Here is a 19,143-nt window from a genome sequence, read left to right as displayed (position 1 = left end):
AACATTTTAATTAGCTTTAAACATGTAGAATAGCAGATGGATAGCAGCAGTGAACCAAACAAGAAAGCGGGCAAATGATACTGACCCCTCGTGGTTCACCCCAGGTGACGAGCAATAGTCAGCAAATGGTATCAACCAGGCACAGTGTGCCATACACTTGAAAGAATGAACCATGCAGCTATACCTTACCATCAGGCATTTACAATTCGTAGTTTTAAAAACTGACTGCACACTGACTCTAGAGGGCATCTGCAAATTTATGCAATCATGGTCGATGGTTACAAGAACCGGGCCCCGTTGCAAGAAAGTTGCAATCAATTGCAAATAATTGCTAATTTTGAAACAACCATTCTGATATAAATAATCAATTTAATCTACATATATGTATGTATAAAAAGATTACTTGATTTATCACACGGATTCCTTCTCAATACATGCTAACTCAGAGATAGGAGCTGTAAAATTGAATTCATTTTGGTCAGATAGGAAGCAGAACGGCATGAAATGTGTTTACTTCGCACCAACGTCACATCCATCAGGGTTTGAGGTAATGATGCACTAATGGGCCAACACTCAACCCTAACTTATAATACCTGGGCTATTTAGCGAGCTTGAATTCCTGGGGGCATTATGGCCCCCCTTCAGATCTTGGCCGTTGATCATGCGATCACCGCAAAATTTTGCATGAACATAAAGCCGGATGTAATCTACAAGACTGTTAAGTTAAATTTTCAAAAAATTTGCATTTTCTATCTTAAATCAATTAATTATGCAAATATGTGCAAAAAAACTCCTTTTCATCTGTAATTGGCTTATAAAAGCTTATGGAAGGCTGATTTTTGGTGTAAATATTTCTAGTGACATTCCGAACATTTGTGCATAAAAGAATTTTCTGTATCAAAATTAATTTCTTGTTTTTTATTGTTTTATCAATTCTTTATGTATTTTCTTGTTTTTTCAAACTTTTGTTTTTGTTTTTTCAGCAGAATTTGTGATACACATTTTTTGAAGCATAATTATACTAAAATAAATTGATTTCAGCCATTAAAATAAAAAATATGAATCTTTATATGAATTAATTGAAAAAACACAATTTGTATCGACTTTGTACACAAAATCACGTTTTTGAGCAATTTTGGGGTTGACGAAAGTTTTTTGAAGGGGCATGGCTTCGGAACGGTATGCCCGTGCGCGACAAATTTGTTCTCAAAAGTTGCGCGAGACTTGAAATTAAAAAGTCAGTGAACGGCGCGGTCCCAAAATTTTGCGCGCCGGAATGGTCGCGGAATTCATCGAGGGGGGGGGGGCATTATGGCCGTTACCCGTTACCATGTTACTTGATAAGGTCTCAGAAAGTTAGAGCAAATTAATCTGGGGTGATTTGGCCGAAGAACAAAGACTATGATTGTGTTTGACATTGAAAGTTTGACATCTAATTTTCTTCCAGTCCACCATAAAAGTTCTAGATTTTGTTTTTATTCTTTTTATTTATTGTGAAACTATGTGGTTGTTTTTGAAGAAACATGCTAGTATGCTATATCACATTTAATGCTACATTCATATATCTTCCATTTTACATCATATTTTGCCTTTCCATATCTCCTTCCTAATTATATCTATGGGGAGGAAAGACAGCAACACTTAGAAGAGGTACATCATCATCACTATCTCAAATTAAAGGCATGACACTGATATGCCACTGCTTGTATCAAAAACAGACAACAGGAGAGGTAGACATATAAGGATTCAGTTTGGCGATACGTGGTCTGTCTCGACACTGGGAGTAACAACTTCACAGTTTGACACGCAAACATGACGCTAACGTAGCTTATCAGAACCATGCCAAGACAAACACATGCGTACACTCTCACACGTCACAGAAACGGTGCATGAGCAAGATTTACCACATACTGAAGAATATCAGCTAAGTCTAAGCCATCTCAAAAAAAAAAAATGAGTTGCACATTTTGAGTTACCTATACCTCTGCACTGCACTTTTCTTTTGCCTGTGTACTGCTGACGAAAGACATACAGTCCCACAACGGATGATTGCCACTCACATCATAAACAAGTGCAAAATCTTTTGTACAGAAAGACAAAATATCAACCACGTAGAATACAGACTGACATTTGTGGATTAAAGAGCAGTCTAAGAAACAATACCAAAACCTTGTCACATACAAAGAGCAGAGAAACAATTTTTGAAATTGCATCACATTGCCACTTTGAAAGATTTCTTTTTTTCTTTTTGATAGCCTACATCCCAATCCATGACAAAATCAATAGATTTTCAGAAAATAGGCAACATTTTGTGACGCGGCACACTTCTGACAAGACGAGGAGCTGATATCTATACACCTTACAGCTACGTCATCTACAAATCAATATATACATTTTACAATTATTGCCTTTTACATCAAACTTTCTGGATGATTAACTCCATTACATACCAAGCAACATTGTAATTGTAACATCTCTTTTGCATATTCAGACACTTTTGCGATACATATTTTGGAAATTTCCACAGGGTTGACTTTTCACACACCACTTGCAGGTAATATAAATAGCTACAATTTTTCGTGTTATTTTTGTGCTTTTTCTTTTCGTGCACAGAATAAGATTCTCCATAGAGATTACTGAATATACCTCTGGAGAAAAATCACTATATATAGAACATTGGCATCTGTACAAAATATATACCTCCACTGCTATTCTGTTGCATGTAGTTTGTACAAACCTACAGTTGAACTATCTACTACTCCCTCATCCACTGGAAAGGAAGATCTGCTCACTTGACATCTGTGTAACTGCTGAGAATAGAGCATACACCAATCACTGCCTGTGGGACTATGGTGCAGCTTGTGGAAGGAATGTTCAATGTCCCTCTCTCTAGTACTAGTGGCATCTTTTGCCACAAATCCATCTCACATAGTTTGAGGGCAATGACGATTCAAAAAATTTGGCATTTATCAAAGGCTAAAACAGTCTTTAAACTTACTTTTTAATAGCATAGCAAACAGCATCAGCCAAACCTGTATGCCTCTCTTTCAACTTTTGCCGAGACCTTTCTAATTTATATTTGTTTGTCTTAAAGGGACTGTACAGTACTGGCTGAGGTAAGGATTCATGTTTTGAACATTCCTAAGTGAGATAATGAAAAGCCTCTTATGAAATATAAAAGAACATGTAATTTTAAGAAGGATTCAACGTTTATTTGATGAAAATTGGTTTTCAAATGGCTGAGATATCAAAAAAAGTGCTAATAATAAAAGGCGACATGCCCCAACTTTATTCGTATCTCTTTGTTTCACCTTGTTTTTGGATATCTCAGCCATTTCAAAACCGATTTTCATCGAATAAACTTTTGATACCCCTTAGAACTGCATGCTCTTTGACATCTCATAGAGTGGTTTCTGAATATCTCACAAAACGTTAAAAGCTAAATCCTCACCTCGACCAGAACTGTACACACCCTTTAAACATTTGAAGCAAAAACTCACACTTAGAAACATCTATCATTTGCCCTAAGTCTATTTTCTCTGTCAATCTGCATGCGGGGCACATTCCATTTCTTTTTTTTTCCACACAACTTTTTCATTACAACCCTTAGTATCTTTGCCAACACAAGCCTAATCTACTGGAATAGCTTCCAAGTCATTGTTGAATGCTTCTTTTAGTAAAAGCCTGATGGGCAAAGAATAACAACTTGCCACGTGCAGACTATTTAAGCAGTAGTCAACATGTTCACATAGATGTTACTGTCATTAGAGGTTGTTCATGTTATGAATCCTTAGTGAAACTGGGCCTACAGGTCTACATTGTCAATGAATGAATTACAAATGAATCGGACAGCACAAAAAAAAAAAAAAAAAAAAAAAAATCTCACACAATCAATTCTTCTAACAATGATTTATTATACAGCAAAGAAACGAGGGAATATTACGTTCATTCTGTCTTAATAAAACGGACCAATCCAGAGCGAGTCACACTGTGCTATGGTGCCTGGGCAGATCGATGTGCCAACATATTCCAACTTTTCATGTGGATCAACATTTCAATCTATTTGGTTAATGCAAAGTCACACAGCACTTACCAGAGTTTAGCAAATTCATTCACTTTTCCTTTGTCTTTCAGTCATTAGAGAGATGAAACTGACAACGAATAAGAGTAGTATGTAAGATGCATGAAAATCTTAGGTGGATATTAAAGGAATCGTATAGTTTTGGTTGAGAACTAATTTCAGGTTTCTAACATTTTTTGGTGAGATAATGAGAAACCTCTTACAAAATATGAAAGAGCATGTAATTCCATGAGAAATTCAACGTTTATTTGATGAAAATTGGTTTTGAAATGGCTGAGATATCCAAAACAGAGCAATTCTAAGTGTGGGACCCACACTTTTGTACGATCGCTTTGTTTTACTTTGTTTTTGGATGTTTCACTCGCGCCAAACCCGATTTTCATCAAATAAACTTTGAATTCCTCTTCAAATGGTATGCTCTGTACTATTTCATAAGTGTTTTCTTGGTATCTCACAAAAAGTTAAAAGCCCAATTCTCATCTCCACCAATACTGTACCATCCCTTTAAGTATTCTAGACTTTCGCTGGACTGTATAGAAGAACTCTATACAAACATAAGCACTTTTTTCCTCACTAATTTCACACAAATCTGCATAGATACGAAGTTTCCTTTGTAAAGTCCTTGAAAGGGGGAGTGTAGGACACACGCTCGTCCTTTACGGTCAATATCCTGTCCTCAAGAAGGTACTCCTGCATGATATCTGGAGGTCAGTCTGTCGCGTCAGCAACCCTTCAGGTTCTTTGGTGCAGCACCGAAAGCTTCACAGTGCTGGGTGGTGACAAGAATGTCCTACCAAAGGTATCAGCAAGTGTCAGTGTGTTGCAAGTTTCTACCCCACACCAGATGGTACCCTTCCATTTTCCATTAGGAATTGTGTCTTCTGTTATCCAATCCAAACTGTCTCTTTAAGTGAGATGTTGATATTTTACTGGCAAAAGAAAAGTAGAAAGGAGAGAAAAAAAAATGGCTTCCACCTGTAAAAATAGTACAGGGCTGCATAGTTTGGTCAGATTCTGCTCTGCTGTGGATGATAGCAATAATCGTGTCATGTGACCTTGACACTCACATGATACTTTGTCTGCCGCTCTCCATGTCAGGTGACTCACCAGTAAATCCCCACCCTAGGGCAGCAAACAAGAGGCTGGACGTGATTGAAACAAAAGACAAAACTCATAGCAAGCAAATGACTGCAGGGGCCGCGGAACGTTTTTCAGTTTGGGGGGGCTGCGCAGCAGGGGGGGGGGGGTGTATCAAGGTCAACCCCCCCCCCCCCGATAATGATCTTGTGATCTTGGGAGGGACGGCGGTTACTATGCCCGAGCCCGAGCGTAGGGAACGGGGGGTGGGAGGGGGATGTTCCCCCTCCCACGGGAGAACTTTTTTTACATTTTGATGTTGTAAATGGTGCAATTTGATGCATCTTTTTGCGTCTTTTATCGACTTCAAATATATTGGGAGGCCGGTCGTTACTATGCGAGGGAGCGAAGCGACTGAGCCCGAGCGAGCGGAGGGAACAGGGGGGGGGTGTTCCCCCTCCCACGGTGAGAACTTTTTGCATTTTGATGTTGTAAATGGTGCAATTTGATGCATGTTTTTCCGTCTTTTATACTTGAAACGGCCCCACTTGTTTAAGGTGGCAGGATATTTTGATGTGGATTATTATTGAACAATTTGCCTATAAAATGGTAGCATTTAAATAAACTTCTTGTATTAATCTATTGTTAAAATTAATTTCATGAACATTGTCTGTTAAGCAATCAAACAAAAAAGGCATGCTCATGAGGGTGTATATACAAAAGGGATATTTCTCCTCTCACACAAAGGTGATTTCACATTTTCAGACCTTAAATTCAGCAATCTGGTGCAAACTTGGTGCAATAGTTGGATTTTTTTCTAGTTGCCCCCCCCCCCAAAAAAAAAAAATATTTATGGAAATAATCTGGACTTTTTTCAGGAAAGTGTTGATAGCAAAATCACGGCATTTAGCTCTTATTCCACGTGCGCATCACGTGTGTGTATGTACAAAGTCTAATGAGGTAGAGGGGGAGGGTGTGGGAGGGGGATGCCCCCCCCCCCCCCACTCGACGGAGCTTTTGCGTTTTTAAAATCCCCCGATTTCCCCCGATTTTTCCCCTTTCTTTCTTTTTTTTTCCACGATCCAAAAGTGTGTGTGTGGGGGGGGGGGGATACAGCCCCCCCCCCCCCCCCCCCCCCCCCCCCCCCCCCCGTTCCGCGGCCCCTGGACTGAATGATGAGATAAAAAAGGGGGCCTTATTCTTCAGAAACAATTCATGGGGATATGATTACACCATCCAAATGTATCCATTACCAATATGGGGCATACATAATTATGCTCCACTGCATGGGTAACTTGATCAACGAATGTTTACATTCCCACATGCACACAACCCTTTACTACAAAAACATCTTTTGACTGCTTGTTGAAAAAGCAATCAATCTTTCCCTCTCTGGCTCTATCTAGTCTATCAGTTCTGTTATTTGGGTGAGTCAGGCGTCTGCGGGGACTCCTCTTCCGCCGAGTCCTTCAGCGGCTCCTTGGATATCGACTCCGGGATGATGCTGCGACCAATGTCCAGCAGCTTCTCACGCTGGAGCTCGGGCATGGCACCGGGCTGGATCCCGTCCACGGGGTTGGGCGGCTGCATGGCCTTCAGCTGCAGGTTCTCATTGTCCACAGTGTCGTACTTTTCACGGTGCAGCTCCTGCAGGTTGACCACGCACTGGAAGATGTCGTACTTCCGCTGCAGGTGGCCCTTCAGGAAGAGGAAGTTGGTGAGGTAAGAGACCAGGATTATCGTCAGGAACGATAGGGACATGGAGAACGTGCGGAAGGGGAAGAGCTGGCCGTCGACGTCATTGTACATCGGATACTTGATGAATGTGGGAATCTTCAGGGTGGCCTCGCCCCCTCCCAGCCTCAGGAAGAGGCCAACAATGTACCCCAATAGCGAGCCGTACGTGTTGCAGTTCGTAAAGTACACCACACAGAAGAGCTGCGGGAAGAGTATGACGTAGACAAAGTCCGAGCAAAGGAACCAGAGGGCGTAGACGGACTTGATGGTGAGACCCAGTGCCAAGGCCAGGGCAGTGATAACAATGATGGAGATGCGAAGGACCCAGAGAAGTTCATACTCGGTCGCCTGAGTGGAAGAAATATATGCAGGAGAGATGCTGTTATTCAAATCTGAGTGAGACTACTGGTAATCACTTACCTATCTATAAATTCATCTAGAGATGCAGCTTTACTACAGAGTGACACTGTCATTGATTATTTTCCATATAATTACAGAGACAAAGTGGCAATACTGCCCTTGACAAATCTTCCATTTTACTTTTACCATAAAACATTCAAAAACATGATTAAAGGACTTTCCTAACAGAAGTTGTGTAAAAAAAAAAATGTAATAATGAGCCAACACCTTCGTGTATACACTTTATATTGTATCTAAAAAAAAAAATCCCTTTATCAGACGAGTGTACGAGAAATGAAAAAAAAAAATTGTATGACTTTGGATCATGTCAACTTTTTCCTTTTTTTCCTTTTTTTTTTCTTTTTGACGATGGAAATAAATAAATAAACTCTTGAACACCTTTCATCCCTGTCATTTTTTTAAATAAATTATTTTCTATCCTTTTTTTTTCACACCACAAAATCATTATCAGATAAATTCAGAAGCACAAACTTCTGGTTGGAATATGGGTTTTAGAAAAGTTACAATGAACTGCAACCTTGACTGTCAACCTTTCACTACTGTAGTGGTGTAAAGTTGACAAGATACTGGGGTCTAGTATCATAGACTAACACTTTGGTTTTTTTTTTTCCTTCACATTGTTACATGAACTTGGCGTTGGCCTCAGACAGTTGGGGACACAGATAAATGTGTGTATGTATGTATTGTGAATGCACTGTTTCAAGACACACACTGCACACCCAAGAACAACTGGTTGTGTGGAACAATGCAATGACCAGGTGGTCAAGACTTTCTTGAGACAAAGACTGCATTTGAGCGACCTTATGTGGTGTCTAAAGGCAGATTTCACAGTTGTCCATTTGTAACGCGACAAGTTGCTCTGTGGCAGGGATCGGCATGGTGCTAAGTAAACGCTGAGAGGTACATGCAGGACTGGTGAGTGACACTGAGATGAATGTACACTGATGTCAGTCATTGTGTATAAATTGGGACAATTGATGCACAAATGGTTTGAGCTAGCACTCACTGGATGGATATGACACAGGACACATAATGTTATAAAGTCATTTTAATAGCACTCTAAGCTCAGCTCGTATGCCAAAGGGGCCAGATGGTTAATTGTTCGGTTGCATAATATGCCATTATATATACTGCTCATGTTAGTCGGCTATGTGTCGTTAGAAATGGTGTTAGATCTTTCATTTGATAGGGGAGTGTATATGACTAAATGCATGGTTGTCTGTGCACTTGTTTCCTTTTTTTTTTTTTTTTGAATGTGAATTGCTTGTACTGGTTCTTGTGTGGAAGAAGTAGGGATGAAGTAGCAATTAATGCATCATACTGCAGCAAAGTATGCAGGGGATAATTGCTTGGTACAGTACAGAATGTATGTCATTTATCATGATTGGTATTCAGCGATGCAAATCACAGGTATTACTGGAAGTGGTAGTCCTGAGGGCTATTAGAAATATGAGGTGTGACTTTGAATACATATACAGGTGTAATGTAGGTCAATGCTGTGTGTAGATACGGAGAACTGCATGGTTTCCTTCTTTATAAAGCGAGTTCTGATTGCTTTAAGGGAGACAGTAGTGAATGATTTGAAACACATCTTTTTTTAATGTTGTTACACTGGCTAGACTGGATGGTTTTGATCATAACCTTTTCTTGTGTATAGATGGAGAGAGATGCGTTCATCTCACCCCGATTGAATTTGCAATGCTTTTCGTTTGCTTGTTGAACAGAGGCTGTTCCTCGACAATGACGAATAAAGAGACCTGTTCACTGCACATTCATGGTGTGTCTGCTGCAGTTTAATTTCCTGCGTCTTAACACTACTATGATGCCAACAATCAGTACAAAATACAGTGCTCACCGCTTCATCAGGAGGGGTCGGGAGACAAGTTTCCCTCCCATTTAAGCGGTGCTTCCGCTTAAGCAATGGCTGGTATTAGCCCGTGCAAACCACACAACATGAAGCCAAGTATGTGGGCATTACATTAAACCATGCACGATTGTCAAACCCGACACAGTGTCAAATACCCGCACGCTACGACACGCAGACCCAAAACGGCAAGAAGAAAGGACATGGCTCGGCAGTCTCACAATTTTGGCAAATGCATTATCGGAACAAATCTCCATTCATTTGATCCACAAAATAACCCTCTATCAGAGTTGAAAATAAATACCGTTAAGTTCCGTGTTTATATGTACCCGTGTATAAGACGCAACCCGACTTTGGGACTACAGTGCACTACATGTGTTGGCACGCACACACAGTGTGTGTGTGGCGTGTGTTGGTGTGGCACACACACAGTCACACACGAGTTGGTGAGAGCATGATAGGCAGCATGCACGAGGGCTGGCTGGTGAGATCAGTGGACACGATTACAGTGTAAGTACATGAGCAGCAGCTGGCGACGCACGACAATATGACACTCAATAAGACTGCCTCTACTTTGCAGTCGATATAATATATCGGGAACTAGTGAGAAAATAATCCTTCTGGTAAGGAAATTAAATCCCTGTAATTTCTTCTGAGGATTTATTTATTACTTTTAGACATTAATACACGGACAATGGAAGTGTTCCAGCCAGATTTGTCCCGATAAAGCGGTTCATGGTTCCGATAAAGCGATGGAAATAACACATGAATATTTTGTTGCATCAAGTTTTGTTGCACATAAGCGGGGTTCCCACTAAAGCGGTTCCGATTAACGGGTGAGCACTGTAATAGCATCATTGGAAATTCTGCATTTGGGTTAGAAAATTTAATTTTCAGCCGAAGTCTAGTGAACTTGGTGATTTAGAGATTTTTTTGCCCTGACTGCAATAAATATAGCTACACCTCGTGAAGCATTCCGGGGCCTGGTAGAATAAAACTTCACTGGAAGGGTTTTTCTTAAAGGTACTGTTTACCATTGGGAGCAGTGATTTAAAATATGTTCGAGTTATCACATTTGATGCATATGTGTAGGACAGTCATATCACAAAGCATCCTACCATACAGATATTTCTCAATAAAGCATAAACTCTAAGTAGATGTCACTATCTTTTCTTAATAAACCATAACTGTAGACGGTTTGGTCTAGAAACAGTCTTGTCATAACTATTGATCACATTTTGCATATTCAACAGTACTAAACATTGATTATACTGGTTAACATTTGTACATTCGTTGTTTCTATCACTAACTCATATTCTAGAACTATTTTGAAGCACTAAAGCTGGATTTTGCTTCATCTGCAAATGGCAAATAATGCCTTTAAATCATGTGAGCAAGATTTTGAGCACATGGATGAAGGGACAGATGGACGGACAGACAACCAGGAGACCACATTGCCTGTTGCATCCATCGGAGCAGAGGACTAGCATGGAAAGAGAGAAAGAAGACGATAAACTAATCCCTCCTCCAATCAGTGGTCGACTGGAACACTCACAGATTGCCTGAAGACGAGCTTGTAGACATTTCTGACAAACATCGAGCTGGCTGATAGGATGGAGGAGTCGGCGGAGGACATGACCGCGGCGGAGACGGCCCCGAGACCAATGAAGGAAACGGCAGGAGGCGTCAGGTACTGGACCACCAGAGGCAGGATCAGTGCTGGTTCCGTCACTGGGTTGGTCTTGTTCAGGTCTAGCTTTGTTTTGGACCAGTCTACATCACCAAGGTAGAAAGAAAAAACAGAACAAAACGAGGGGGAGAAAGAGAGAAATGTCACTGATCATTAATGTCAAATGTAACACGCCACTGAAAAGTGCCTTACTTAATTGGTACAGCCTCCTTCGAGATATCACATTCATTTCCCTAGTATTAATTATGATTTTTTTTCACACAACAATTAGATATTTTGATCATAAGCTGTGGAATGAGGATGCTCCTCTTTGTCATGCTTCAAAAATACATTCAAAGGAAAACATGTGCATTCATATACCTCCTCCTTTTGTGATGTTTTTCATGTCATTTGTAATTTTTCAGTAAGAATTACATTTTGAACCTTTCTTGGGACGAGCACTGGATAAGACTTTGGCTTACGTTTGTCCCCCACATATGATATTATCCTATTTTTCCAATTATTTTCTTTAAATATGTATTGTTACCTTTGAACCTTATCAGGATTCCTTCTTTATCAGTTATTGTATCTTTCTTTTGTATCAAATGTGAAAGTAAATTTTTCTTACTTTAAACCTTATTCTATTTAGCTATCATGAGGGCGCTGTTGACATTTTTACCACCAGAGTCATATGATGTATGGTGCTATGTTTACAGGCAAATACACATTATATCATTTCACACAGGCTGTGCTCAAAAAGCTGATGCCTGATATATTGCTCTCTACAGACTTTGGTCATTTATAGTTAAGTTGTCAAAACAGAGCTAATGAATGCAACTATATGTGAGCAGCAGCCTTCATAATAAAGCAGTTTTGCCTTGATTTTTGTTGCTAAATTTACGCCAGATGTCTTCATTGCATCACCTTCCTCTACATGCACTAGTTATGACATTCTAATCTTTATTTAACGTGCAGCTTGTGGCATTAGAAGCGTTGGGGGAAAGGACCAGCGGGCGGGGTACATTACGGATCCCTACCAGCACTGTAGCCGATGGCTCCGATGAGGATGGGCGGGATCGCCATGACCAGGCAGCCGACGGCAGCGATGTAGGAAAGAGCCTGGGCACGCTCTGCGCTCTTGGAAGAAAGGACGCGCTGGAAGTACACTTGCCAGGGTATACCGCCAAACATCTGTGAGTATGAGATGGTTGTGGCAGAGCACCACCACATGGTAAAAAAGTCAGGTGAAGTATTCGTGTGGAAACAACACACACTCTATTGGGGTAGCTGCATCATGCATCATAAATGCCTACATAGACACATAGAAAGTTTTTTATGACTCCTACTAGTCATCATCGAGATCTTGATCAAAGTAGTGTGATGCACAATGTTGGGTTGCTAGGAGAGGTGATGAAAATTAAGGAGAAGGCAAGATATATAATGTTAGAAAAACATAGGTACAATTAGCATGTATAAAGGAAAAAGATTTAAATACACTTTGCTTTGGAGAAGTAAGGGGAAGTAAAGGCAGCAAGATGGAATAGAGGGCACATGGCTCTAGTGTCCTTAAAAAAGGATGCTTTTCAACAGGCTGTTAGATCATTTACAAGAATGCAACGAATGATGGAGGCCTATGGCAGAGCTCGACATTAACTTTTATGTCTGGTGGCCCATCCGGGCTACTTAAATCTTCAGATATGAAGTTTTGGTAGCCCCAAATAAAAGCAAAACTAACAATCCATTTTGAATCTTAGTTGCTCGATTGGGCCACTAAAAATACATTCTTTGGCCCGACATCAAGTTTTAATGCCAATAATAGAGGTTCTTACATAGAAAACTATTGAATCTATACTCACCAGTAATAGCGCATAATCGAACCACACTCCTGCATATTTGGCATCCCAAGTCCCTATCCACTCACTGGAGGTATTGGCGATTGGCAGCACTACGTCATTGGTCATTGCAAAAGGGATACAGAGCCACTGGATGAAGAGAAGATAAAGAAAGAAAGATCAATCTTTCAATCTTTTTCAATCTTTCTTTGAGGGAACTGAGGAATTCTCAATACATCTTCTTGATGCTGTTCCACAACTGTGACATCACAAAAGGCTGTAGTCTTTGTCCAGCAATGACTTAACACGGATTTAACCAGAGCTTTGAAATTAATGCCTTAAAAAAAAACGGAAACAAACAAGACTGTCTGATTGTTCTCAAAATTCACTCATGTGTTCTAATATTTGGGGTAATTATGGGGTAAATCAGAAAAAAAAAAATTTTTTGGGTACATTCCCCTTTAGTAGCTCTCATCTTGGCTTCCTAGGTGATGTTTCCAACATGACTATTAAACTCACTATTACAAACCCCTTTTGTACTGTGCACAAATCTGGCTGACAATAGGTAGGCCATGGCCAATCACTTGAGAGAAATCATGTTGCCATGACAACTGAATGTACATAACCTGCAATTATATTCAAATAATGTATAGTAAATAGAGCCTGAGAGCAAAGTAAGAAATTTCTATAACAATTCATAACTTTTTAAAGTAATTTTTGACTTAACTTCACACTATTTTCACAAAGACCTTTATTTTGGTCATCACAGCAACAATACTGGAAAGGTTGCACAAGTCATTCCAGAATATGTTAGCTGTGAACAAACTTGACGCTTCAAGCCCACACAGAGAGTAGCTTTTGTATCTTCAAATTCTACATCACATGGTTGGCTGGCCCCTCCATGATTCTCTTTCAGAGATACAGGGGACAAAAACAAAGTGGCAAAGGAAAATATAAAAAAATGCGGTGACCTCACGAAATTCTCTTCCATGTCAGTAGTTCTTACCAGTCCAAAAAATATGCAAATGAGCTGTATAACATCTGTGTAAGCTACAGAGTATAGACCACCAAAGAATGTGTAGAATGCAGCAATGCAGGCAGAGATGATGACGGATATTTCTATGTTCAGCTCCAGAATGACACTTATTGTTGCACCTGTAATTGAGTAAAAAGTGAGAACGAATCAAGTCAGACTTCAAGTTCAAATATACCTTAATTTCATGGAAACAAAACTTTAATCTTGAGTACCATACAATCCCCTACACACTCAGATGCTTCATTTTGGAGGAATACTCCACCACAGAAAGATAAAAAGATGAATGCGATACAAGAAAATACTTTAAATGAAAATTATGAGTGCTGCTTGAGCAAGCTCTGTAGAAGATAAGTTGGCAGTGCAAAAATGACTTTATCCTACGTTTCTAATCACAGCTTAACCTGTATTCAGTGTGCTGAAACTGTTTGCAATAAACTGATTTCAGTTATTTGAAGGACCAAGTTCATGCTCCCATACTTTCTGTTTGCTGATAAGACAAGAATCAGGGGAAAAGATAAATCCAAAATGTAGAGTAGGGCCTATACCCAATGACATCAATAAAATGTAAAAGGGAAGTGCTCGCAATACTGTGAAATTATCATACCCTAAGGGCTGGTATGAGGTATCATACATGAATAGCAAAGTCTAATTTTCACGATACTGAAGCTCAATTATGTTGCTTACATTGATTACCAACTATTTCTGGTAACACATTGTGCAAGTTCTTTCCTTTAATTCATAAAATCCCACAACCATATTTCCTTCATTTGGTGCTCACTATGCTCATAAATTCTACTTTTCATTGGTAGCATTTCATGAGGTACAATAAAAAAAGAAAACATATAATTTAATTTCAGCCTTCTACTGTTCCTGTATAACTTATATTTGCCCGTTCACTTTTAGAATTTCCAAAGCCACTTATTTGCTAAATTTACAAATGATTCTCAAATAGGCAAAACATTAGCAGTTAAAGTTCACATTGCTTGTTGAAATTGGCAAATACATGTAAATGTCCTTTTATTTTGTGCAGATTCAACATAGTTACTCAACTAAATCTAATTTCCATCCAATATAAAATGTTGTATGCAATGATACTCTGGGGTGCCAAATTGACGAAAGCAACAAGATAATTTTTGCTGCAAATTTATCCTTGAGGACTCAATGAGTGAAATGTAATATGGACATAGCAGTTCCTTTGCTAATGGCTACATGAGAATGTCATGTGACATGGTATCCACTCTCAAAGCCAGTCATGTGATCACGCAACCATTTAGAGGTGATCTGGTGACTCGGTACAAATGTGCTGCGGGGGTCAGGTGTGCTATAAACCTGAAACATTCTCAGCAAAACAACCCCGGCTGGTGGAATCCATAACCAAGGAAGATGGTAGGTGAACAAAAGAATGATCAGTGTTTCTTGGGAACGTGTATTCCGGAGAAGGAGAGTCTGATGAAACAGAACACTAATGGATGGAAAAGGAATTTTGCATGCAAAGGTACTACTACCACCCAATTCTGGCTTAATTTACATAACTGCCTTGAGAGATCATCACTGGTATGACAAATGTGATGATGCCTAATCAATTTCACATCCAAACCATTCTAGTGCTGCAAATCTAGCTTTGTTCCGGATATACTGCTATTGTTTGCTTTTTTTCTTTTTGTGTAATTCCACAAATGTCTGGGGATACAACAATGCTGAACCCTATGACGAACAGACGATGAAACTAATCTGCCATTAGCTGCTCAGACAGCAATCACAGACGAACATCCAATTTTCGGATGTAAAATGACTTTGCATCATCATCCTCGCAATCGTAAAAGACAAAATGTGCACTGCATTAGGCGAGAGTCACCACTGACTAGAAGTAATGTAGTTGTGATATGGGCACATATCTTCTGATAAGCTCATCACTGTATGAATAATTGACTTGGCAGATGGAAATTACGATCTCTAACTCACCGAGCGACGAGAGGATGGCGGCAGACCAGAAGAGCTCCCCCATGAGGGCAGGCAGGAACAGGAGTCCTCCCATCCGAGAGCCGTACTTCAGCTGGAAGGGGTCCAGCATTGTCACGTAGCCCTGGGAACGCATCTGCTTGGCGAAAAGAAGACCACCTGAATACAGAGATAGAGAGAGTGAGATTCAATGAGGACCTTTAAGGATGCTTTTAACTGAAAGAGATGCTAGACTTGAACACAATTGGTGACAGCACAGAAACTTGTATGCACACCAATGTCCAACCATAACCACAGAACTATGACAAGTATATATGAACAGAATAATCCTGGCGTACAGTGGGTTGGTGGTGGGGGGGTCCTCAAAACAACCATCTTAGTTATATGATAGTAATGCTGCTTGAGAAGTATCCTCTCCTTTAATGAAAGCACAAAATACAATGTACTGTAAAACATGATATAGAATTTTAAGAATTTTCTATCAAGTCAAACTTCAAATGACATAGGGAACAAAAAAGCATAAAGATGGTTGAATGAGCAGAATTTCTTTATTTCTTTTAAACTAGTGATTTAAACTCCTTGTGACAATTTCAAGAACTAAACATTATTTACAAGTTCCTAATTTGAAAAAAAAACCTCAAATTTGTTCCATTTTACTAATTATTACTTCTTCTTTTATCTCATTTGAATTTAGACTTGACATAAGATGCTTTATTTTCCTCCATTACTTTTCGCCTTCATTGGTCTTTTAGGCGTTAAAGATATCATAGAGATCAAAGGTTTGTTTTTGCGACTTAATTCATGTTTCTTCTTGTGTGAAATTTGTTGTTTGTTCTTATTGTTCTATGGAAGAGCGCATACGCATGAATGACAACTTGTTCAGTTTTGCAATTTTTACTTTTGTGCCCTTGAAGAGAAAAACAATGGTGTTCACTCATGCGTTAAGTTTCCCTTTTTGTTGACCTACCAGGTTGATAGCCAATTAAATTACCTTCAATGAAATACATTAGCTTTCAGCCAAATAATCAATGAGAAATCTAAACTTCAAAAAGCATTTACTTTCTTTTTTTGCTGAGTGTAGAAACACTGATAAACAACCCCCTTAAAAAAAAGACAAAAACAAAAACAAAAGCAAAACCACAACAGCAACAAAACCCATCAACTCTGCATACCATGGGGGGGGGGGGGGGGAGATGTGTGAATATTCTAGGAAATTGCCATTTGTGACACCCTTGAGAAGCATCTTCCCTTCTCTCTTACACATCAATCCCTCTTATCAGTCTTTGATGGAGTCATAATACCCTTGGAATTTGTTATGATTTTTCAAGATGCTAATCAATGCCTGCCCTTTTCAACTTCTTCTGAGACTTGATATCACAGGACTTTGCCAGAATCAGCCAATATTTATATATCTTGGACTGTGGGCGCTAATGTGTTCACCCAAACACTTGTCACTGCCAAGACATTTGAATATATACACGAACACAGAGCTAGTCAGATGAGTGCCACAGCGCTTCCACGAGTCCCCCGTGCATTGTGCATTCGCCTGGGATGACAGTAGATGGGAGAATGGCAGATTGAGTGGAAAATTACCCCAACAACCCATATTTCACAGGATTCCTCTCTGGGGGATTAACCAATTCTGAGCAATTTGCCTGATGCCTTTCAGGATCTTGAAATATGTCTGCCGGATGATGAAAGGCTCTTACTCTGCCAGGACGACATCAGAATGATTATCATCTGACTCACTCTCACTGTTATCTCCATCACCATCATCAACATCATTTGGTTGAATTTCTCTCATCACCTCCTCAAGTTCAAGATGAATTCAAAATACAGTGAAATAAACAAACAGCTTGGTTTAAATTTCATTAAAGAGAGTTACAGAATTAATGGAAAAGATTAAAGAAATGAATGACAGAAATCAAAGAGAATTAAAAAAAAATAAACAGAATTAAAGAAAAAGGTGATTGGATATAAAGAGTTATAAAATTAAAAGAAAAGAATTTAACTGTTTAAAAAACAAACAACTTGGTAGAAATTTTATCATGATCGGATCTACATAATTAAAGGAAAAAAATTAAGGAAATAGATTATAGAAATTAAAGAGAATAAAAAAAAAGAATTAAAGAAACAGATGACTGGATCTAAAGAGGTATAGATTTAAAGGAAAAGAATTAAAAAATAAACAAAGAGCTTGGCAGAAATTTCATCATGATCAGATCTAAGAGAGTTATAGAATTAAAGGAAACCAAAGTCCAAATACTAATGCTGATTGAGTGAAGGCACCTAGATACTAGTCGAACAAATCAGAGACAGTTTTTACGGAAACTGGACAATCAATTAAAAAGTTATGAATTATACCATCACAACTTGATAAGAAGACCACTACAGTTCATGACATCATTTAGGACAGTAATATAAAGAAAATATTAGGAGAATTCTACAGAATCATACTTTTCAGATAAGTACACATTTCATAAACTTGTAACTGATAAGGGTAAAATCATTCCCCCTGCTTTCTGAAAGCTGTAACTCAAGTCAAGTGCTCTTTCATCATGCTAGAAAAGCAAATATATGTTGAATCTTCTGTACATTTTCTCATATTGTCATCCATTATAATATCATGAAGTGAAGTAGTCTCCTTATTCAGCGATGACAGCACCAAAATTTACCAAATTCATAACTTTTGAATTGATTGTGTGATTTTCCTCAAACTTTCACAGTTGTGTTCTGTTTATATTGCTGCTTTCATTTGATCCACATTTATATTTGGTCTTTGGTACTCATGGCAAATGCTTTGTGATGTTTTCATTCACAAAGTAGTGAACAGCAAATATTGCAGTAAAGTACTCTCAGTAATGCATATGGCAATATGTGATCGTGCATCACAAAACCAACAGAAAATTGCATGACGCGATTTTCTGTGAGGACTCAAAACAGGTGAAAAGGGAAAATCTAGTCAGTTTTTAGTATTTCATGTTTTTGAAAGAACAATTCTCTTCTTTAATATATCTTTCAAGTTTTGGATCATAAAATAAATGGGGAACTGCCTGTTTTTGCAGTTTTTTCTAGAAGACTTTGTTTTGGTCTGACATAGATTTTCTCAGATTTATGGGTTCGGAGCACTAAAAACCCTTTAAACACTTTTCACTTTCCACTCATATCTTTTGAAAGAATGATGCTATCATGTTGGAAGTTAAAAATGGTTATAAATGGAATGTACTTTGATGTGCAAACTTTCAGTGTAGATATTAAATAATCAGTTCATAGTGGTTGCCATGGAGATTTATATCCTGCTCTCTGTTCCATTCAATGCAGAGAGCACAGCTGAGTGAAATAACACACTTGACTAGACCCTAAACTTCAAAATCTCTTTTCGCAGTACACACTTTTCCAGTATGGGTACTTTCTTTCCATTTTCTGGATGGGTTTGGAAAAGTCCATTTGCACTAAATTATATGACAT

At 38.9% G+C, this 19,143-nt stretch overlaps 1 protein-coding gene across 1 annotated transcript in view; it reads right to left on the bottom strand.

The window, feature by feature from the left end:
- Positions 1 to 6,498: 6,498 nt before the first annotated feature.
- LOC140241760 (high-affinity choline transporter 1-like) overlaps positions 6,499 to 19,143 on the bottom strand; it is a 59,993-nt gene continuing 47,348 nt past the window's right edge. The window contains exons 3-8 of the mRNA XM_072321510.1: positions 15,679 to 15,834; positions 13,687 to 13,835; positions 12,705 to 12,830; positions 11,886 to 12,039; positions 10,735 to 10,952; positions 6,499 to 7,243 (exon numbers count right to left, since the gene is read on the bottom strand). Of these exons, the coding sequence (XP_072177611.1) occupies positions 6,578 to 7,243; positions 10,735 to 10,952; positions 11,886 to 12,039; positions 12,705 to 12,830; positions 13,687 to 13,835; positions 15,679 to 15,834 (1,469 nt within the window). The 3' untranslated portion in view covers positions 6,499 to 6,577. The remainder of the gene's footprint in view (positions 7,244 to 10,734; positions 10,953 to 11,885; positions 12,040 to 12,704; positions 12,831 to 13,686; positions 13,836 to 15,678; positions 15,835 to 19,143) is intronic.

The sequence above is a fragment of the Diadema setosum genome, chromosome 18 (assembly GCF_964275005.1).
Source record: "Diadema setosum chromosome 18, eeDiaSeto1, whole genome shotgun sequence".
Classification (NCBI taxonomy): domain Eukaryota; kingdom Metazoa; phylum Echinodermata; class Echinoidea; order Diadematoida; family Diadematidae; genus Diadema; species Diadema setosum.
This window is presented reverse-complemented; position numbering and strand designations above follow the sequence as displayed.